Here is a 23742-nt window from a genome sequence, read left to right on the forward strand (position 1 = left end):
TAGTCATCAACACTAAAGGCACTAGAATGGCTAAAATGAAAGATTGACAACATCAAATATTGGTGGGGTTTGGAGCAACTAGAACTCTCATGCATTCTTGGTGGAATGTAAAATAGTATATACTATGTTAGAAAAAGATCTGACGAGTTTTTGTTTGATTGTTTTTGAATAAAACTACACATAAACCTACCTTATGATCCAACAATTCTACCCCTATGAATTTACCCAAAAAATAAAAACCGGTAATGTCAGTAAAATGGTAGACTAGGAGGATCCAATGCTTGTCCCCCAAACAAAAAACAAAGAATAAACAACTACATACTGATGGAAACAGCTCTGGGAGAACTCCAGTGTACCCTAAAGTCACTGCAGAAATCCCGAGGAGTACAAAAACCAAAGGTGGTGCATAGAAAGGTATAGAAAGCATACATATGTCATCTCGTCCCCCAGTCTGGCACAGCTTATGGCCACGAGGGATAAATGTGATTGCCTCCTACGAGGAAAAAAGAGAACCAAAGGATCTCAGCAGCCTTCATCAGTGCTGAGGGCACCATGGCTTTTGCCACCAAGAACCCCTACAGTCTACACTTATGCTGAAACCAGCCGACAGAATTGCCCGGAGTCACCACTGCTGTCTCCTACCCCCTGCTAGGCTCAGAGCAGCAGCTGCATCCTCACACCAAGGGCCAGAGCTGCCTCTGTGCAATGCTGCTCCCTCTGCAGAGCAGAGCCACCTGTGTACACTGCTGGATCCCCAGCCCCCAGTTCCAGAGTTGACAGCCCTCTCCCACAACCACGTACACACCCTGGGCCCTGTCTCTGTAACTGCCCCACATGAGCCTGCGCCTTAGACTTCTGCTGCACCACTGCTGCAGCAAGTGCACATCCACTCTGGATCCACACCAAGAGGTAGCCTCTTAGCTGTGACTTGCTCAAATGAAATGAAAACATGGTAAACAGCAACATAACCATTTATGTGAAAGCATAAGTATCACAGATAAAGACACATATACAGACACATGCAGATTAACACAGTAAAGGTGATGTGTAAGTTATTTTTAATCCTGATATAAAATTTAATAGATATAAATTTGTTCATGGCTACACAATATAAAAGAACACCAACTGTCTACAAGAACATGAAGTGTTGAGATGGGAACAATAAAAGGACAGTATTTTGTACAAAACTGAAATTGTGTTATCAATTTAAAATAGAAGGTTTTAATTACAAGATATTTTGTGCAAGCCTCAAGCTAACCAACAAAAAAACTTATAACAGATACACAAAAGATGAAGTAGAAAAAAACAAACAAAATCACTATAAAAAATCATGAGATGAGAAAGGAAGAGAGCAAGAGAGGAAGGAAGGGACAAAACAAGTGAAAAACAGAAAACATTTAGCAAAATGTCAATGTTAAGTCATCATTTATCAATAATTTAACTTAAAATATTTAAAGTCACCAATAAAAAGGCACAAAGTGGCCACATGTAAACCAAGATCCATCAACATACTGTCTACAAGAGACTTGCTTTTGAATTAAAGATAAACATAGACTGAAAGTGAAGCAAGAGAAAAAGATATTTCACACAAATCATAACTTAAAAGAGCACAGGGATAGCTATACTCATATCAGATAAAATATACTTTAAGTCTAAAACTGTCTCTAGAGACATTATATAATAATAAAAGGATAAATTCAACTGGAAGATATAACAATTATATACATAACACAACTCAACATCAGAGCATCTCAAGATATAAAGCAAATACTGACAGACCTGAAAGGCAGAAAGTGACAGCAGTAAAATAATAGTGGGGAACTTCAATACCCTGCTTACAATAATGGACAGAACATCCACCCAGAAAATCAATCAAGAAACAATTGACTTGAACACTATAGATCAAATGAAAGTTCATTTACATAACTTTCCACATATCAGCAGAAGAATACACATCCTTCTCAAGTGCACATGGAACACATTCCCCAGGAGAGGTCACGTTAGGTCACAAGACAAGTCAACAAATTTAAGAAGACTTCAACTACTCCAAGTATCTTTTATAACCACATGGAATGAAACTAGATCAATAACAGCAAGAAAACTGGAAAATTCACAAATACATGGAAATTAAACAACACGCTCTACTGGGTCAAAGAGAAAATCAGAAGAAAAAATTTTAAATACCTCCAGACGATCAACATGCCCCAAACTATGGGATACAGGAAAAGCAGTAATAAGAAGGAATTTCATAGTGATAAATAGCTACAGTAAAAAGAAGAAAGAGCCCAAACAAAGAATCTAACTTTATATCTCAAGGAACTAGAAAAAAGAAGAACTAAGCCCAAATTTAGCAAAAGGAAGGAAATAACAAAGATGAGAATAGGAAAAAAAAAAACGATATAGAGACTAGAAAGACAATAGCAAAGATCAAAGACACTTTAGCTAGACTAAGACTAAAAGAGAGAAAACATAAAATCAGAAATAAAAGGGACACTACAACTGATAATAAAGGAATGCTAAGGATCACAAGAAACTACTATGAATGATTATGTGCCAACAAATTAGACAAACTAGAAGAAATGAATGAATTACTAGAAATACACAACCTACCAAGATTGAACCAAAAAGAAACAGAAAATCTGAACAGATCAATAATGAAAAAAGAGACTAAATCAATAGTCAAAATTTCCCAACAAAGAAAAATCCAGGACTGTCTGGCTTCACTAGTTAATTTCACCAGACATTTAAAGAATTAATATCAATCCTTCTCAAAGTCTTCCAAAAATTGAAGAGGAAGGAATGCTTCTCAACTCAACAATATCCTAGTATCAAAACTGATGAACACAGATGCAAAAATCCTCAACAAAGTATTAGCAAACCAGTTTCAACAATACATTAAAAGGATCATATACCATGATCAAGTGGGATTTATCTTTGGGATGCAAAGATGGTTCAACATACGCAAATCAATAAATATGTTAACAAAATGAAGGATAAAAAATCATGATCATCCTAATATATGCCTCATCCCAATATATTTCATCAAAGCATTTGGTGAAATTCAACATCCTTTCATGATAAAAACTCTCAACAAATTAGGTACAGATGGAACATAGTAAAGGCCATATATTATAAGCACACAGCTAAGATCATACTCAATGGCAAAAAGCTGAAAGTTTTTCCTCTAAGATCAGGAAAAAGAAAGGATGCTCATTCTCATCACTCAAACAATTCAACAGCAAACACCAAAACCAAAAACATAACCCAATTAAACAATAGGCAAAGACTCAAATGGACATTTTTCCAAAGACATCCAAATGGCTAACAGGTACATGAATAGATGGTCAACATTACTAATAATCAAGGAAATGCAAATCAGAGCCACAATGAGATATTACCTCACCTGCAGGATGGCTGTTATCAAAAAGACCAGAGATAGCAATTGATGGTGAGGATATGGAGAAAAGGAAACCCTTGTACACTGTTAGGGTATGTAAACTGGTACAGCCACTACAGAAAATGGTATGGAGGTTCCTCAAGAAATTAAATAGAACTACCGTAAGATTCAAAAATCCCATTTTTGGGTATGTATTCAAAGGAAATAAAATCATTCTCTCAAGGAGATATCTGTACTCCCATGTTTGCTGCAGCATTACTCACAATAGCCAAGATTTTGAAACAACCTAAGTGTACTCTGCAGGATGAATGAGTAAAGGAAATGTGGTGTATATTATATAGTAGAATATTATTCAGCCTTTTTTAAAAAAAGAAATGCTCTCATTTTTGACAACATGGATTAATCAGGAGGGCATTTCACCAAGCAAAATAAGCCAGATAGATAGAACAAATACCTCATTAGCATTTACATGTGGAATCTTAAGAAGTCAAACTCATAGAAATAAAAAGTAGCATGGTGGTTGCCATGGGCTGGGAGAAAGGGGAGAGGCTGTTGAAAGGGCATATAAACTTTCAGTTATAAAATGAGTAGGGTATGAGGACCTAAGTATAGCATGGTGACTATAGTTGATCACAGTGTATTGTACATTTGAAATTTAGGTAAGAAAATAAATCTTAAGCATTCTTATCAAAAAAAAAATGTAAATATGTGATGTGATGAATGTTATTTCAATCGTGAGAATTCTTTACAAATTATTCATGTATCAAATAATCACACTGTATACTTTAAATACATTATTATTTGATCAGTTATACCTCAATAAAACAAAAAATTAATCCAATCCCCTCATTTTAGAAAGGTAGATATGAAGGTCAGGTAAGATGTTAGGAGACTGAAACTGCCACTAACAGCAAGCAAACACTGGGTAAACTAGATGCCTCATTGTCCTTCAAGAAATGAAGAGGGTACAATCTCAAAATTAAAGAACGTTCACCAATGTCACCACCTCCTTCCCCCATTAAAATAAAAAATATCAAGAGAAAGCAGAAGTAATTTTTGATAACTCGTCATCTCTAGAATGCTTAAATTCTTACTCTTGTGCTAGTCCACTGCCCTCTGCTGGCGTGATCACTATGAACTCAAAACTAGAAGTTCTAGAGTGGTAGCAATTGTAATCATATAATCATCAATCTCCTACATTAAAATTATGTGAGTTGCTAGTTTAATACACAGAATCCCAGGCACCAGGATGTGTCACGGAAGCAGAGATAACAGGATGTGTTGCTGAGAGATGGGATATGTATCAGTGGGGCAGGTTTTGTCTCAGCAACTGGGTGGGTGGTAGTGACGCCAACTGAGATGAGTAGGACTGGAAGAAGTAAATGGGTTTTTATTCTAGGCAGTTCAGTTCTGATAGTTGCTGTTTGGCAGTGAATAAAAAAAAAAAGAGTTTCGGTTTAGACATGTTATATTTGAGATGTCAGGATAACATAATAAAAATGGAAAATGGAGGCACAAAGGAAATAACTGAGACTTTTAAAAAATGTTATCTAATCTATATAACTTTTTGCGCGCGCGGGGTGGGGGGTAATTAGTTTTAACTATTTAATGGCAGTACTGGAGACTAAACCCAGGACCTCGTGCTATACCCTGAGCTATGCCCTCCCCCACCTTTTTACTTTTTTGTTTTGTTTTGTTTTGAATGGAGGTATGGGGGATTGAACCTGGGACCTCATGCATGTTAATAATGCACACTACCACTGAGCTATTTCCCTCCCTGGAAATAACTGAAATTTTAAAAATTTAGAACAATGTTTAAGATCTATCCATGTTGTCTTATGTGTATTTATTATGTATCGAATTGCCATACAGTACCTGATATCCGGACCAATGATAAACACCCAGACCAACGATAAAACACCCAGACTGCTTCCAACTCCTGTCATCACAAACAAAACAGCAATGAGCATCCTCCTATATATTCCCTGTAATAGAGTAATAAATATATATATTGGTCTCTGTCCTCGGTTCCTGACACAGGGCTCCTAAAACCCTTGTAAGTTCTTACGTGATAAGAGTACTAAGAACATCTTTTTCTCTGTCAAGGTGACTCTGGGTGGGCTCTTAGATCAGGGCTTTTAATGAGAAAGACCAAGCCATGATTAGAAGCTTAGAATTTTCAGCCCTACCTCCCCATTATCCAGATAGGGGACAGGCGCTAGAAACAATAATCAATCATGCCCAAGTGAGGAAGCCCCCACAAAATCCCAATAACATGATGTTTGCAGAGCTTTCAGGTTGGCAAACACATCACTCTGGGAAGCTGATGCACCTCAAATTCACAGCAAAAGCAGCTCCTGCACCCAGGAAACTTCCCCAGACCTCACCCTTCATCTAGCTGTTCATCTGTATTCTTCATCATTTCCTTTAATAAACTGGTAAATGTTAAGTGTTTCTCTGAGTTCTGTGAGCCACTCTAGCAAACTAATTGAATCTGAGGTGACATACTTAATTTACCAGGTACCAACAGACTCCTCTCTAAAATGCTGTGCCAGTCTACATTCCACCAACAGTGCATGATGGTTCCTCTACCTTCACCTTTTTGAATGCTTACCATTATCTAACCACGTTTCCCAAATGAACAGGTATAAAGCAGCATCATTGTTTTAATTAACACCTCTCTGGTAAGTTTGAGTTTCTTAACACACTTGTTAGCTTTTTACATTTCTTCTACAAATTGCCTGTTCATATTTCATCTTTTTTTTTTTTTTTAAATTGGGATTCCTGGCTATGGTATTGAGCCTACAAGATAATCCATTAATGATCCTTCCTTCATTCACACCTTTTTGTGAATGTGTCCTTCCTACACTATACAGGGCTCACCTGTGTAATTAGTAAGGATACTGAAAAATTACAGCACGTGAATTCTGAGACTAGGTCATAATAGGTACTGTGGCTTCTGCCTTATTCTCTTAGATGACTTATTCTAGGAGAGGCTGCCGTCACGTCCTGGGGAAACTCAAGAAGTTTTATGAAGAGATCCACAAGGGGAAAAAGAGCCACCAGCCGGCACCAACTTGCCAGACATTCGGCAGGTGAATGAGACATCTTAAACTGGACCTTCCAGCTCCAGGTAAGCCTTCAGATACGCAGCTGTCGCCAACACGCTGACTGCAACATCATGAAACCCCTGACACAGAAATACATGGCTAAGCCACTCCCAAATTTCTGACCCATAGAGGCTGTGAGAGTTAAGTGCTTACTGTTTTAACCCACTACATTTGTGGGTAATTTGTTATATAAGCAATATACTAACACCCTGGAGTTTTTTTGTTTTGATTTCTAGGACTTTCCTATATAGTCCAAAAAGATAAGAGTCCCCTGTCAGTTTTAGATTTTTATTAACATCCTCTCCCAAACTACTATTTTTCTATTAAATATGCCTATAGTTTTTTTCTGAAAATAAATTCATAATTTTGGTATAATAAAATTCATCTTTTTTTTCCTGCCACATAGCCCATGTTGGGGGGAGACTGCTATTTAAGAAGCCCTTCTGTATCACAAGATATTTTCCTACATTTTCTTCTAGAAAGTTTTTAATTTTACCCTTCTCAAGTGTTTCTGGTTTACTTCTATACTCTAATTAGGGCAGATTTACCTCAATGCAGGCATATATAATTTTTCACTCTTAAGATCTACCATATTCCTTTAAATTTTTGTTTGGAAGAAGGAAGAGTATAAATTATAAATACAAAGCATTCTGTAGCTTAATAAGTAACATTAAGCTTTATCCATTAATCGACTGACTAGAGTTCATGCACTTAAAACAGGAGTCCTTCTACAAGCCTACTATCCTTATTGACCTAATATTTTTAGAAGAATCTACACCTATCTTGCTTGGTTGTCTCTCCTTTTCCCCGAAACAGAAGTCCAAACCCTACACAATTAACTATACATTCTTCAAACAAGTGAGTTTTGCAGAGTGGTTTGGCAGCTCTCAGATTTACTTGAATTATTTTAAAAATACACTATTTTTTTCAGTTGTTAAGAGTGTAAACACCAACATTTTACAAGCGAATGCTTAGTACACTATCATCACAGTGTACTTCCAGGTTAAATCATTTATGTGAAGAGGTCAGAATAAGCATTCTTCCACCATTTGACTTAACTGAAGAATATATCTTGAAACTGAATTGGTGTTTTAAAAAACAAACTTCTTCAGGATGTGGAGAGCTGGAAAAAGTGGTATTTTCACCCTTGCAACAAAAAAGAGCAACACTAGCTTCAAATTTAAGACTTTATGTGAACTCATATGAGACCTAAGGTTGCAAGGGAAACAAATGGTCCAAAATTTTCTCCTTGGAAGAGGAGAGAAGACACAAGCCCACCGCAGCTAGTGCAGCTGGAACAGCTGGCAAACAGGTGAAGACAGACTGCAGAATGGAAGAACAGTGTGAAATCGGTGGGGCTGAAGACACTGGCTGGCATCCTCTCACATGCTGCTGCCCCATGAACTCTACCTGGCACTCACAGAAAGAGCCCTAAGAAGTGACCGCTGTGGTGCAGACCTGGGGCGGGGGAACAGCAGCCAGACAGGAGGCAGGACGCCATCAGGATCTTTCCTCTCTATTTCTACTACAGGACAAAATTCCTTCAAAAATACACAAATTGTCCAACCCTAGAAAAAACAGTCCTATATATAATACAGAAATTGAATCTATTTAAAACTTTCCCCAAAACCTCAAGGCCCAGATAGTGTCACTGGCAAATTCTAATTCTACATAATATTGTCAAGAAAACATAAGAGAAGCAAACACATCCCAACTCATACTGAGGCTATCACTATTGTAAAATCAAAATCAGACAAAGACAACAGAAGAAAATCACTGCCAATATCCCTCATAGACACAGATATAAAACTCATCAATAAAATTTTAGCAAAGCGATTCTAGCAATACATGAAAATAATATGTGTCTCACCTGTGGAATGCAAGGCTGTCTCAATAACCAATGTAATTCATATTAACAGAATTTTTAAAAACCATGATTGTTTAAACAGATATAACAAATTTGACAAAATCCAACATTTATGATAGACTCTTAGCAAACTAGGAATATAACGGAGCTTTCTCGACCTGATAAAGAACATGTACAAAAAGCTACAGCTAACAGCCTACTTAATGGTGAGAAACTGATCCAAAGATCAGGAACAGGCAAGGAGGTCCGCTCTCATCACTCCTACTCAACACTGTACTTGAAGTCCTATCCAGTTTAATGATACAAGAAAACTGTAAGACACATAGATTGGAAAGAAAGAAAAATTGTCTATATTTGCAGATGATATGATTATCTATAGAGAAAATCTAAAAGGATCTACAATAAACTACCAGATTAAAAATGAATTTAGCAACATTGTGGAATCATAAGATCAGTATATGAAGACCTAAATATAAGACCAGAAACCAGAAACCATAACTCCTAGGAAAAAAAAAAAATAGGCAGAACACTCTTTGATATAAATTGTAGTAATATTTTTTGGATCTGTCTCCTCAAGTAAAGGAAACAAAAAGAAACAAACGGAACCTAATTAAACTTGAAAGCTTTTGCACAGCAAAGGAAACTATCTACAAAGTGAAAAAAAAAAAAAAAACTACTGAATAGGAGAAAATATTCACAAATGATAAGACCAATAAGGGGTTAATATCCAAAATATATTAACAACTCATATAACTCAATACCAAAAAACAGACCTGATTAAAAAATGGGCATAAGACCTGCATAGACACATTTACAGACATACAGATGGCCAACAGGCACATGAAAAGATGCTCAACATTGCTAGTCATCAGAGAAATGCAAATCAAATGCACAATGAATATCAACCCACACCTCTCCGAACGACCTTCATCAAAAAGAACACAAATAACAAATGTTAGCAAGGATGTGGAGAAAAGGGAACCCTTGTACACTGTTGGTGAGAATGTACATTGGTGCAGCCACTGTGGAAAACAGTATAGAGGTTCCTCAAAAAACATAAAAACAGAACTACCATATGATCAAGGAATTCCACTCCTGGGTATATATCTGAAGAAAATAAAAACACTAATTCAAAAAGACACACACACCTCAATGTTCACAGCAGCATTATTTACAATAGCCAAGATATGGAAGCAACCCAAGTGTCCATCAACAGATGAATGGATAAAGAAGATGTAGTATATGTGTACAATGGAATAATACTCAGCCATTAAAAAGAATGTAATTTTGCCATAGATGGACCTGAAGGATACTATGCTTAGTGAAGTAAGTCAGATAGAGAAAGACAAATACTCTATGTTATCACTTACACATGGAATCTAAAAAATAAAACAATATAACAAAATAGAAACAGATTCAGAGATACAGAAAATAATCTGTGGTTACCAGTGAGGTGAGAGAAGTGGGGAGGGACAAGACAGAGGTATAGGATTAAGAGGTACAAACTACTATATGCAAAATAAATAAGCTACAAGGTATATTGTACAGCACAGAGAATATAGACTATATTTTAAATAACTATAAATGGAATATAATCTTTAGAAACTGTGATTCACTATGCTAAACACCTGAAACTAATACAATATCGTAAATCAACTATATTTCAATTTTAAAAAAAGAGGCAAGATTGTGGAAAACAGTATGGAGATTCCTCAAAATACTAAAAACAGACTTACCGTATGACCCAGCAATCCCACTCCTGGGCATAATATCCAGAAGGATATATTGAAAAAACACCAGCACCCGAATGATCATAGCAGCACTATTTACAATAGCCAAGACATGGAAACAACCTAAATGTCCATCAACAGGTGACTGGATAAAGAAGTTGTAGTATATTAATACAACGGAATACTATTCAGCCACAAAAATAACAACATAATGCCATTTGCAGCAACATGGCTATCCCTGGAGAAAGTCATTCTAAGTGAAGTAAGCCTGAAAGAAAAGAAAAATACCATATAAGATCACTCATATGTGGAATCTCAAAAAATAAAAAAGACAAATGAACTTAAATATAAAACAGAAAAAGATTCATAGACATAGAACACAAGCTTGTGGTTGCTGGGGGGTGGAGAGGGGTGGGAAGGGACAGACTGGGAGTTCGAGATTTGTAGTTACTGACAGGTATATATATAATAGATAAACAAGATTATACTGTATAGCACAGGGAAATATATACAAGATCTTGTAGCTCACGGTGAAGAAGAGTATGAAAATGAATATATGTATATTCATGTATGACTGAAAAATCATGCTATACACCAGAAATTGACACATTGTAAACTGACTATAACTCAATAAAGACAAATAAATAAAAAATAATAAAAATAAAAAATAAAGAGGCAAGAAAAAAATAAAATGCACAAACAGCAAAAAAAAAAAAAAAACTATAGTTAATGGTATTTTATCAATGTTAATTGTTTCTTCGTTTTGATAAATGTATCATGTTTACATAGGATATTAACATTAGAGGAAGCCAAGTGAAAGATGTACAGTACTTAACAATTCTTCTGTATATCTAAAGTTATTTCAAAATAAAAAGTTAGAAAAAAATGTATTACCACTTTCTACTACTTACGCAAATAAGACATTTAAAAATGCCATGAAACAAATATAAAAATAAACTGGATACAAGGCTTTTAAAATTGTCATCTATAATCTGAATTCCAATTCTTTCTTTTTTTAATTGAAATATAGTCAGTTTACAATGTTGTGTCAATTTTGGTGTACAGCATAATGCTTTAGTTATACATGAGCATACATGTATTCATTTTCATATGCTTCTTCATTATAGTTTACAGCAAGGTATTGAATAGTTCCCAGTGCTACACAGTAGGAGCTTGTTGTTTACCTATTTTATATATAGTTAGTATCTGCAAATCTCAAACTCCCAATTTATCCTTTTCCACCCCCTTTCTTCCAGTAACGATAAGTTTATTTTATATATCTGAGTTTATTTCCATTTTGTAAATAAGTTCACTTGTGTCTTTTTTTTCCTTAGATTCCATATATGAGTGATACCATATAGCATTTTTCTTTCTCTTTCTGGCTTACTTCACCTAGAATGACAATCTCCAGGTCCATCGACGTTGCTGCAAATGGAATTCCAATTCTAAGCTCATCAAAACTTCACTGTTCACCAAACCAGTCCAATTTTCTCAGTGAGTGCTAGAAATGTAAACTCATAAAAACATATTTATACCATTAATATATCCACATTTGTTTTAGGTGTTGGTGATCCATATAAAATTTTCAATTGGAAAAGATCTGAGAATAAAAACGTTTGACCAACAAAATCATTTATGCCACCTAGTGGTGACTGAGATAAATATGACTGCTGATTTAAGAAGCTTAACTGGGAGGAAAATGTTGACGATGTGATAATATCTAGTATTAGTATCATTTAAACAAAATGTATTCAGAAGTAGGATATTTCAGTAAAATCAGTTTGGAAGATTAAATTTAGAAAGGAGAGTAGCTTCCTGGCTACAAGACAAGCAGGAAATCTGAAGTATATGAGAAGATGACACCCCTGTTTATAATTCCACATTATACCGTATCAAACACCACACCACTGTACCAACCTGTTATTTTCATTACAGAGATTTTCTTAAAACACAAAAATTGGGCTACAAATGGAAAGAGAGGAAATAAAGAGGCACTAGAAGTAAGGAGAATATTGAATGATGAAGAATAAACAAACAAAGGTTCCTCACAGGTAGGGTTAGCCACTCCCGTTATACGCAGAATGGAAAGAACAGGGACAAGGGCACTGTGGAGGCACAAAGAAAATGTAAAAGAAGTCATCAGAGGGCCTGAGCTCTACCCCTTCGCTCTCAGTGCATGTCCCTAAGAACACACACAACCGTTCTGAACTCCCAGACCCAGATCTGTAAAGTGATGTGACACAACAAAGGGACACCTTCAAATTCTAATATTCTACCAGGCAATCACCACAGGAGATATATTCCTGAATCCTTAATTAAAAATAACTTCGATGGTATCAACCTAACAAAACAATCCAGAAACAAAATAAGTAACAGCACTTTACAGATCTCCTGGCACACAGTAAGCACTTCATCAGTATTAATGATTAGCAGATAGGAGACTTAGAGAGACAGAGACGGGGAAAAAAAAGGAACAGAGGAAGAGAAAGAAGGGAAGGTGAGTCTAGCATGCAGTATTCCTAGTCCCAGTTCTCACACTATCACACATTTAAATACCTAAAAGTGAACCAAAAATACTCTTATCATCATTCTGTATGAGATACTTCTGTATGTAAAGAATTATTATTTAAGGAAAATACTAACATCACCTTTTGATAAAAAGCAAAAAAATGGTCTCTTTACACTCATTTTTATTAATCTAGTAAGGCTGGTAGTGGAACTTTTTTATTTAATGCATAAACATGTAAGTCCCTTTATTAGATAAATTGTACATATTGGTGAATATGGTCAATGGTCACATCTATGGGTTAATTCTTTAAAAATAGGAACAGAATTAGGATAGATTCTATGCTCTCTTCGTTACATTGTGAAGTGTCTTGTGTAGTCATATTCTATTGTTGGAATGACAGCTTGTACAAATTTCAAGAAAATTAGAAGATACCTAAATGTGTTTAGATAAGGAAAATAAATTGGTAAATAGTTCTATGATTTAAGCTAACATTGTAATTATCCATTTTATCAAGCAATAACTTCTCAGGTAAAAATACAGAAGACAAAATCTTAAATCAAGTATATTAAAAAAAAATTCACTCATGCAAGTTTGTGTCTATTCAACACAAGGTTCTCCATATCTTTAAGAATGTCTAACCCATTCTATTTAATATTTGCATGTGAAACTTCTTAGTGAGTATGAGCTCAAGTATTTTGATATAAAAATAAGGGGAAGGCTATATATATTTGAGTCGAAAATGTTCTTTTTACTGCCTTTAAGTTTGCTACAGCGTGTCAGATAATAAGACAAGGCAAAGAATATAAAAGCACTGAAGCAAAAGAGCAAAAACTAATTAAGTGAAAACCACATAAGGACTGAGTCTAGGTTTGTATACGTACCTGCCATAGAATCTGCTACACTGCACTGTCTTTAATAAAATCCTGAATTTTTTTCTATGCTCCACTGCACTTGGAAACACTAAGAGCTTATTTTTTATTGGAGGAATTGATGACTCAACTATGAATTACATAGTCTTCCAAGTTTCTATCTAGCATCCAACAGAGATGAATGTTCAAATTATGCGTAACAGGATTTCAGGTTTGGACCAGAAGTTCTTGGTTTGTTTCAGTATCAAACCAGCCCAGTGCTTCTCTGAGGGACATGCTCTATTAGCAACACTTAGGTTATCTGTAGTTCTGACACAGTGGTGACTCCTCGGTCTACAACTAACACCGAGTGGCAACTAACAACTAACAACTAACCACCAAGTCTAATAGCAATCTAGCACCAAACTAATTCAAGCTTTTTGGAATTCAAATCATTGGCTTTGGCTGCTTTTGATGAATCCATGCTATGGGTACATGTATTTCAGGATCCAGTAGTTTACTTAATTCCTCTTGCAACCCCAGATAATTGAAGGGGTGCTTTTAGCTGGAGAAAAATGAAAACACTGTATTTTAAGACTACCTGAAATAGGCTTCATGTGCTTTACTTTTTAATTACCCTACTTGTTTAATCTGAATCCTCTGCTTCAGAGAGACCTCAGACTGACAGAACCCAACTTCACTTTTACATCATGGGAAAGTGCATTTCTGATAATATGGTAAATCAGAAATAAACTTAAGAAAAAGACGCTCATGTGTTAGCCTCTAAATTCATAGGTTACCCATCTTTCATCAATAGATTAAGCCCATTGAGTTTCTTTTCCATCAAGCGTTAACAGTTTTGTAAAGACATACTCTTAGCCATTGCCTCTTAGCCATTGCCTCTTCAACAAACAAAAGCATTTGGCAAGCTGCTACCTAGAAGCACATACTGCTCTGAGGCTCTGCAACAAGGCAGAGCTAATTGGTGCACACAGGGACATGTGCTAATTAACTAAACAAGGCCAGAACTACCACAATGTAACATTTTCTAAATAAAAGCTTCCCACTAAGACTTCTAGTTCCTACCAGGGACTAAAACAAGTTATAGGTATTGTGCCATTAAGTTTACACTAAATTTCCCAAAAAGGAAAGAAAAAATCTCAGAAGCCAAATTGCCACTAATCACATACACAGGTAAGGATACATATGAACACCAAGCTCTCCTCCTCCTTCTGCAACAGTCTCAATAATTTTCTTCATCACCTCAGCATGCCTAAAAGCAAAAGAACAAATCATCTTAGTATAGATCTATTAGATCAAAATAGGAAAAACAAGTTTTTTGTTTGTGAAGAAGTCTACTTTACTATTGTCAGTGAATTAATTTTAATACATAACAGCAATACTGTAAAATAGTCTCCTCCCTACTCCCCAAGAAGACAGACTGTTGAGTCATGTAGACAGCTTTACTAGGGTAGAGAATAATTTTAAAAAGCTACAGTAGTCACAAATGAACACAATGGGACTACTTAGCTTTCCTATAATGCAGACGGAAGAGGGGTGGGGAGGGCAGAAAATCAGAGAAAGGAAAATCATGCCAGAGCATAATTGCAGAGCAAGGGCTGTCTGCTCTGAGAAACAAAAAAAGAATCAGACCAAGCAAATTTAAATAAGCGACATGGTAACAGTCGGTTAAAAGAAAAACAGAGCTATTTCTAATGCTGTAATTTTGACTGTTCAAACATTTAGCTGAGAACAAGCCAAAAGTGAGTTAAAGAGAAGCTAATTGGTCAGAATCAAGCAGTTAATATTTTTTTTCCCTTGTTCTAATGTGTATTGTAAAAATTATCTGATTCTATTCAAAAAATTTTTTGGCTTCATATAAAGAAAGATATTTATCTGAAGTTTTCCACAAGCTTTTTCGTGGCCAACTGGTGTCTCTCCTGTGCCAGAGAAAAGTGATAGCAAAGTAACTGCTTGGGCACATAACGGCATCACAGAAAAGAAATGAACTTTTATACGTATCCTGGCTTAAATAAAGCCACTTTAATTTTTATGAATATAACCTTCACTGACAGAGGCAGTCACCTTAGAAGATGAGAGTAAATGTATTAGCCCTGAGAATATAAAGACATAATTTGAGGTAGTTGATGGAAAGGCCTAAAATGTCCTTGCAGTCTCATTTAACAAGCCCCCAGCTCTCTCTGTGTGTGCCACATTTACATTATATTCCAGAACAGTTATTTATTAAAATATTTAACATTAACATTACCAGTTAAATTAGTTATCTCTTTTCCCCACTAAGTAAAGTTTATACCTCAGAAAAAGAGCTGGCTCAGTTTGATAAATGCCATTCTAAAATCTCAAACCATAGAGGGACCAACAAAATAATTCTCAATACGAAAACCTTTTAGGTTATTCTAAACTTAAACAATTACTTGAATTACATTTGACATTTAGCAATATTAACAGCCTTGACATAAATTGGAAAAATGAACTAGGCTTTCTATGGGATAAAGTTTAGGAATAAAGGGGTTGTAAAAAGAAAAAATTTTTTTAGTGTCAAAGGATTTTTAAAAACTAGAATGTTGCATCTAATTAGTCAATGGAGTATCAGAGTTTTCATTTGAAAAATATTGCTCCCAGAATTTCTCAATGATTTGTAGAAGTTACCCACTAGAAATAACTAACTGAAAGAAATTTGCATGTTAACGTTGTATTTTGTTTCTTTTAAGGAAAATCCTAAACAAATCATGTATATAGACTCAGCTTCACTTATTTGGCCCTGTTAAAACATTGATTCAAAGAAATCCTAAATTATAAAACCAATAAAAGGAGATAAATGGGTCACCTAGAAAAAGCACAGAGTTAACTTTATATTCCACATTCACAGAAAGAAGCATTATAATAGAGCAAACTATATCTAAATGATTAGTATTTTTTAACCTAAAAAGGATCTTCCAAACTATTTTGGAGCTTATAACAACAGCAGTAAAATCACAAATATATATTATAACTAAACACACACAAAGAGCAAAAAAAAAAACATTCTTAATGAATCTAAACAAATTGTTAAGTTTTTTTTCTTATATATTTAAGCATAAAAACATTTCTAAAGAAGACAAAAGAGAATTTTGTTCATTAAGTAAATTTTTTGTTAGGGCACTATGCTTGCACACACTCCCAAGTAATAAATCCATGAAGAATAATACACACACATACCTGCATGGGTGAACTGAACACATAGGAGGTGGTGGAAGATGAGGGTGATTTTCAATGGTCACTGTTTTCTTCACATGATCTTGACTGATGTCTTCATACATGTGCTCAACCGTTAAAGGCTGCCGTTGCTGAAACCATAAAAAAATGCTTTGAAATTACTGTTTTAGGCCTAAACTTCAGTGTTTGTATTTATCCAAACCTCCCATATCACTTGCAATTTAGAATTCTAGACTACTCGGAATTACCAGATTATTGGGGGGAAATTATATACCCAGTAGGGAGGGAGGAGACAGTCTGTTCAGCAAGGCCATGTGACATCAGCCACCATCTAATGCAGTAAAGATCCCACAAAAAAGACAGGTTCATGGCTATCAAAACACTTTATAACTTTATAACATCTTTAAGGTTTATATCGTTTTATTTTCCTATTTCCCATTTATAGTCATTGTAATGCTGACAGGTTAAACAAGTTAGTTTTATTTTAGTTATCCTTTAATTCAATTATGTGAATGGGTAAAAAAAGGTTTCTGTATTAAGGGGGAAAAAAATTACATGCAACATGATCATTCTGTAAATGCCTATATATATCCAAACATCCAATAGATATAATCCCAAACACAATTTAATAAAACAAGCCAACTTCAGCTTCCCTCAAATTTTGAAGGTATAAGCTTAGTGACCAAGAAATAAACATGTAACAGATTGTTTAATTCTTGGTAGTGTTGTTGTCACACTGAATAATTGATAGTTTCTTCAAAATAAGAATCAAAGTCAACATTAATCATAAAATTACAAAACAAATGATTTCTAAAATTTAAATGGCCAAAATACATACTATGGACATAATGACAAAGGGATGAAACCTAATGATTTAAAACATTTACATGAAAATAAGTTTACCTCATCATAGCCGAACAACCATAGTCGTGGCGTCTGGTAATATTTATCGTAAGTGATGTAAAGGTCATAAGTTCTGGTTTGCAAAATAGCATCTTCACCTCCAGCATCAGTTTTAGCTTTACAAGCTTCTACTATTTTCCTTGTATCCAGGGTAGCCTGGCAATCGTGGTAAAAAATTTACAATCATTAAAATCACTATGAGTGTGATATTTTAGAAAATCTGTTTTCCCACTCTATATATTTTTTTAAAAGCAGATATAACAAAACTCAAAGTTAAAATGTTATATGCTATAAATGATGTACATATATAAAGACTTGTTTGATATATTAAGAACACCAATCCTCAAGTTTATTCATTAAAAATTTAAGAAAGCAATTTACAGACCTCATCTGTTTCCAACAATCCACTCTCTTCATATTCTGTTATAAAAAGCAACAAAAGATTAATCAAGTTCAAAATAATTTCCTAAACCAAATTACGTATTACTTCAGAGCCATCATTCAAAAACTAGGTTTTTGCTTTGTTTCTGACTGAAGATACTGAATAAATGTGAGGGAGGTAATTTTATACTTCCAAAGCAGCAGACACTTTACCTGACAGAGTCAGAGAAAGTTAGCATGGTTAAGGCCTGGTCTGTGCTACAGACTATTAATAATACCAGCTGGCACAACAGTACTCTGGGGTGGTCAGTGACTCCATAGTATGCACAAGGCTATTTATATAATTGCATAAAACGTGCTTGTTAAAGTCATCAGTGATTTCCACTTTGCTGAATCCAGCGGTAAATTCCCAGTTTTCATCTTAATTGACTGCACAGGAACATCTAGTATGATTTATTCCCTCCTTGGAAGGTTTTTCTTTTCTCAGCCTTTAAGATACTACATTTTCCTGGCCTTCCTTCCACCTCATTAGCTTCTCCTTCACTATCTCTTAGACTGGTTCCTCTTTATCATCTCACCATCTCGACCCTTTTTTACCCCTAAACTCTGCAGTAACCAAGAGCTCAGTTTTTGGACCTTGTCTCTTCTCTATCTACACATACTCCCTTGATGATTTCACCTAGTCCCAATGGCTTTAAATGCTGATGACTCTCAAATGTATTCCCTGACTACAAATCCTGGATACTTGATTGTTTGCTCCAATGAATGACTAAAGGGCAGCAGAAATATCACATTAAAAACTGAGTTGCTGGGGTTGGGGATGTAACTCAGTGGTAAAGTGGGTGCCTGGCGTGCACGTGGTCATGGGTTCAATCCCCAGTGCCTCTGTTAAGGGTGGGGAAAAACAAAAAACCTGAGCTCCTGACTCCCCCTCCAGAGCTGTTCAGTCTAGATTTTCCCATTCTCAATTAATGACACTTTTCCAAAAGAAACTCAGGTCAAAAATCTTGACCTCTTGGTTTCTCTCATATCACATTCAATCCAGCAGCAAATCCTTTTGGGCCCTAGCCTCAAAGTATGTCCAGAATTTTGTGGTTTCTAATCAATTCCAATGTTACTACTCAAGCCCAAGCCACAGTCATCTCTTGTCTATATTATCAAAATAACCGCCTAACTGTCCCTATCTCTTCCCCCAACACTGAAGTCATAGAGATTCTGTTAAGATGTTAAATTCCACTTTAGTTGTTCTTCTGTTTAGAAAAGCCCTCTAAAGGCTTCTCATCTCACTTTGACTTAAAGCCAGGGCCCTACACCATCTGGTTCTCAAGTTACCTCTCTGACCCCATGTCTTATTACCGTCTCCTCACTCTTGTGGAGCCTCCTTGCAGTATTTTATACAAACCACACATACTCCCCCTTCAGGGCCTTTGCATGCTTCCTCAGACCTCCAAATAGCTTGTTCACTCACTTCCTGCCGGGCTTCACTCAAAGGCATATTCTCGATGAGGTTTTTCTTCACTACCGATTTAAAAATTACAACACTCATCCTACCACAGGACTCCCTACCCACTCTGTCCTTTATTTTTCTCCCTAACACTTACAGCCATCTAAGACAGTACTATGTTTTGCTTATCTACTGTTCTGTTTGTGCCCCCTAAATCAAATGTTAGCTCCATGAGATCATGTCTACTGCATTATCTCCAGCACCAAAGCAGTATCTGATACATATACACTGCATTGCCCAACGTATACTTGTGGAATAACGAATGAAAATTGACTGTTACGTTAGATACAATCGACACTGTTTTTTAAGCAAAATTCGACATATAGCAACTCTTTAACTATCCATGGGAAATGTAACAAACATACTAAAAGACTAGTTTTGTCTTTTGTTTCTGCCTGAAGATATTGAATAAATGTGGGTGAGCTAACTCTATACTTCCAAATCAGTGCTTTATTCATACAATTCCCCACTACAACTTGGACAACTGTGTGCCATTCAGAGACAGATGGAATCCAGAAAGATTATTTGTACAAGAAGGTTGTTCTGACAATTATGAGACATCCAGGTGGAAATGAAACTAAACAAGTAGATCTGAAGTTCAGGAGATCTGGGTTGGGGGTTTAGACATGGAAGTCTTGAGCAAAGACAGGGTATATGAGGTTGCTGTGAGCAATTCTGGTTACAAGTAATTTACTTGGATTTCTTCAAAGAATGAGATTTTACAATGGAAATAAGGACAAGGCTCTCGCTCGATTTCAGGAACAGATATACAGCTAGGTTTCATGGTAACTCAAAAATAAGTTAGGAAACAAACTGAAAGATACTTTTAAGTCAAGGCTACTCTGGTGATTAGGCTAGGCTGTGCTGTCACCTCCTCATCGGCAAACACCACTTGCCATTATGGTGCTTCAACTCTACTGACGCGACCTACTTCTGCGTGCAACAAAACGTGTCTATCTCACCATAAATTCTATGTGTTTGGGTGATTCAGCACTTCACAGCTTCCAAAATGCCTGCCACTGGTTTTTCATACTCTTCCTTTTTCCCAACTGCTAACTCTCTCTAAATGCATACATACATAGTCATATTTAAATCCTCATAGAGAATCTAATGTAATTTAGATCATCATTTTTCCTGTTGTACATAATTCCATACTGGACCACAGTATGCAATTACAGAAACCGTAAAAGTAGACAAAAATCTACCTGGGAGTGTAAGGAGTGAGCAGAAAAAAAAAAAGTGAAACCTTATGAAACAGTAACATTTAGCAGCTGGGCAAAAGTAAAAGAACCCCAGAAGAAGATTTAGAAGAAACAGTCAAGGAAGGAGGAGGAAAACCCCATGTCATAAAAAACAAGGTAGGGAAAAAAAAGAGGAGGAAATGGTTAACAGAATCAAATAAATAATGCAGAGAAGATAAGTACAATAAAGACAGACTGCATTTAACAGAGAGGTTGCCCTGGTGACAGCAACTTCTTCAACTAATTTTAATCTAAGGTTTCACCTGCATAAATACTATAATGCTTATAAAATATGCACCTTTGAATAGCCATATACATTTAGACTTATATTACCCTGTTGTTAGTACAGTAAGTTTCAGTCTCTTGAAACGATTCGCTGAAAGAGTGATTCTCAGCCGGTATTCCTAGAAAAGCACTTCAGATTCTCACAGAGCAGTGAGGGGTTCTGTGTAGTTCAAAAGACCCCATTAAGAATCATTATCATAAGGTTTTAGTAGTAAGATATTATCAAAAAGGAAAAAGAAAATACAAAATGCCAGAACAGATTTCATTCTGTTCTTAGTTTAAGAATTAGCTCAAGAATCTGTATCTTACAGTTGTACCCAGAATTAAAGATTTATGATTAACACTGATCTCAGCAGAAATAATGCTATCAAGGCTACGGTCTAGGTAAAGCAGAAGAGTTCTGCACTGTTTAAGATCAAGATAAGTTCTGTACTGATTAAATTTAAACCAAACAAGGCCTCTCTGTGCTGTTAAATGTTAAAATTTAGAACTCAGTGGAATAGAACTCTTAACTCGAATTACATATATTCCAAAATCAATATTCCACTGTGATTAAAGCAAATTTGGAACACAAATACCTTCCATATCTGCAGCTTCTCCTTCATCTTCGTCTTCCTCCTCCTCCTCACATAGTACTGAGAAATCTTGGAGTTTTATACTGTCCTTTGAAATTAATTATATTTACAGTCACTTAAGTATGTTCATTAGTTCAAATACTGAGCATCCACATACGAGCACAGTGCTAACCACTATGAAAGTAAGAGCTATAAGACAGTTGTTATCCTCAGGAAACTCCTACTTCAGATAACAAACCCATGAACCAATCATTAAAAGCGATGTCCTACGTGCTGTGATCGAAAAATACAAAAAGCACCAAGAGTTATCTAAGCAAACCATTTAAAAATAGCTGCCAGTTGCACTTCCAATAAAACAATATTTTTAGTTAACCAATTCATCAGTGCTAGAAAAATCAGTTCAAAGTTAACTTGCACACTTAAAGGAGAAAATACATATATTTATAAATCACAATATATTTATAAGTTATATTTATTATTATATATCAAACAATTATATTCTGTTAACAATACCTTGGCTGAATTAAACAATAACAGTTATTACAACACATGAGATTTCAGTTCGTTTATTAACTATGTTAGCACTAGAATGTAAGAATGTTAACCAAAGATAAGCCTAATATAAATTATCATTTTCACAAAATTAATATTCTAAAAATCTGAAGTCAATATAGTAAGTAAAAAAGTTGGAAATCTAGTTTTACCTAATTTACAAGTTTACTTAGGGATGATTTTATTTACTACTAGAAATGTAAATAACATGTACCATTATTACACCAAAAATGTGAAACCATAGAAAAAAGACCATCAGTATCTGGGTAAATTTTAGATGCACCAATAGGTGACAAATTAATCAAGGGAAGTTTTAATGATGTTGGAGAGGTTCATAATTGATATACTAGAATACAGTAGAAATCATCAACCAAGATTAATACTTGCGTCTGGATAATAAGTATTCTAAGTATAAATTATAAAAAATCACATAAACTCTACATTAAATAGGAAATGACAAGATATTTTCTAGTTGTAAATTATTCTAAGTATACATCCTTTAGGAGGACATAAGAATGTTAAGTGGGGTACCAAGTACCATATTAATCATTATTGCATTTATTAGAAATTCTTGAAAGAACTACCATAAACCTATCAAAACAATGCTATATCCACACTTCTCTCCATTTATCATTCTCAAAGTCTGAAGCATACACACTAATGGCTGGAGTAAACAAGAGCTTCTGAAGCAGCAAAGCCATTTCTGTAATTTTTCCTTAGTCATTCAAACACTCCAAAAAGTAGAACTTCAAAAGGATGAATTCTCAGAATAATGAACTAAATCTTAATCCCTATCAAGTCTAAAATTGAACACTAAAAAACAAAATTAAAAAAAAAACTTGTTTTAGTTTCTAACACCTCTGTTGAGCCCTAGTAACAAACCCAAAAGATCCAAATGACAAAAACACAAAAAGAGGAATTTCAAACTAGAAACTGTTGCAGTTGAATGAGTCATAAGGACAAAAGGAATACAATCATCCTGTCCAAATATTCTATCTTCTAAAAGACTTGAGTGTTAACAAAACAATTAAGAGAAGATAAATGTGAAGGTATTTTGTATTATTTTTCATATCATTTCAAACTATATAAAAATATGAAGACAACTGTACTCATTATCTCTTTAGAAATGAAAAGCTAATATAATGCAGTCTGAAGTAACTGAAAACTTTCAAGCAGAAAAACTCCAATTATAAATTTTTATCCAATTCCCAAAATAAATTGTACAATAAAACCTAACTGATTTAGCTTCCACATTCAAGACGTCATTTTAGATGATATAAACTGAAGTTTATCTTTAAATTTGCAAAAGCAAAACAAGAAAATCCTCAAATTAGCAGTAAATTAAAAAACTACAGAAGAGATGAGTAAATTGCTTAAGACAATGTTTAAACTACAAATTTAAACAATATATTGTCAGCATCTACTAATCAGCAAATAAAATCTCCTTGAAAACCTCCACTTCCAGAACATTTGGTACTTATGCTTAAAAATAAACACCCATTTCTTTTAAACTGGCCTAGAAGTCTTCCCAATTAGTAAAAACTGGGAAGTTTTAACCAGTTACATCACAAAAAATGTTTTTAACCCTTTGACAGATTAAGGAAAAGAAGAGAAGCACTGGGAA

At 35.0% G+C, this 23742-nt stretch overlaps 1 protein-coding gene across 1 annotated transcript in view; it reads right to left on the minus strand.

Moving 5' to 3' along the window:
• Positions 1 to 23742, minus strand: part of ATG3 (autophagy related 3) — a 95221-nt gene that overhangs the window by 56787 nt on the left and 14692 nt on the right. Inside the window, exons 7-12 of the mRNA XM_010970792.3 lie at positions 21570 to 21654; positions 17966 to 18000; positions 17581 to 17736; positions 16681 to 16808; positions 14666 to 14734; positions 5273 to 13045 (exon numbers count right to left, since the gene is read on the minus strand). Of these exons, the coding sequence (XP_010969094.1) occupies positions 12964 to 13045; positions 14666 to 14734; positions 16681 to 16808; positions 17581 to 17736; positions 17966 to 18000; positions 21570 to 21654 (555 nt within the window). The 3' untranslated portion in view covers positions 5273 to 12963. The remainder of the gene's footprint in view (positions 1 to 5272; positions 13046 to 14665; positions 14735 to 16680; positions 16809 to 17580; positions 17737 to 17965; positions 18001 to 21569; positions 21655 to 23742) is intronic.

The sequence above is a fragment of the Camelus bactrianus genome, chromosome 1, assembly GCF_048773025.1.
Source record: "Camelus bactrianus isolate YW-2024 breed Bactrian camel chromosome 1, ASM4877302v1, whole genome shotgun sequence".
NCBI lineage: Eukaryota > Metazoa > Chordata > Mammalia > Artiodactyla > Camelidae > Camelus > Camelus bactrianus.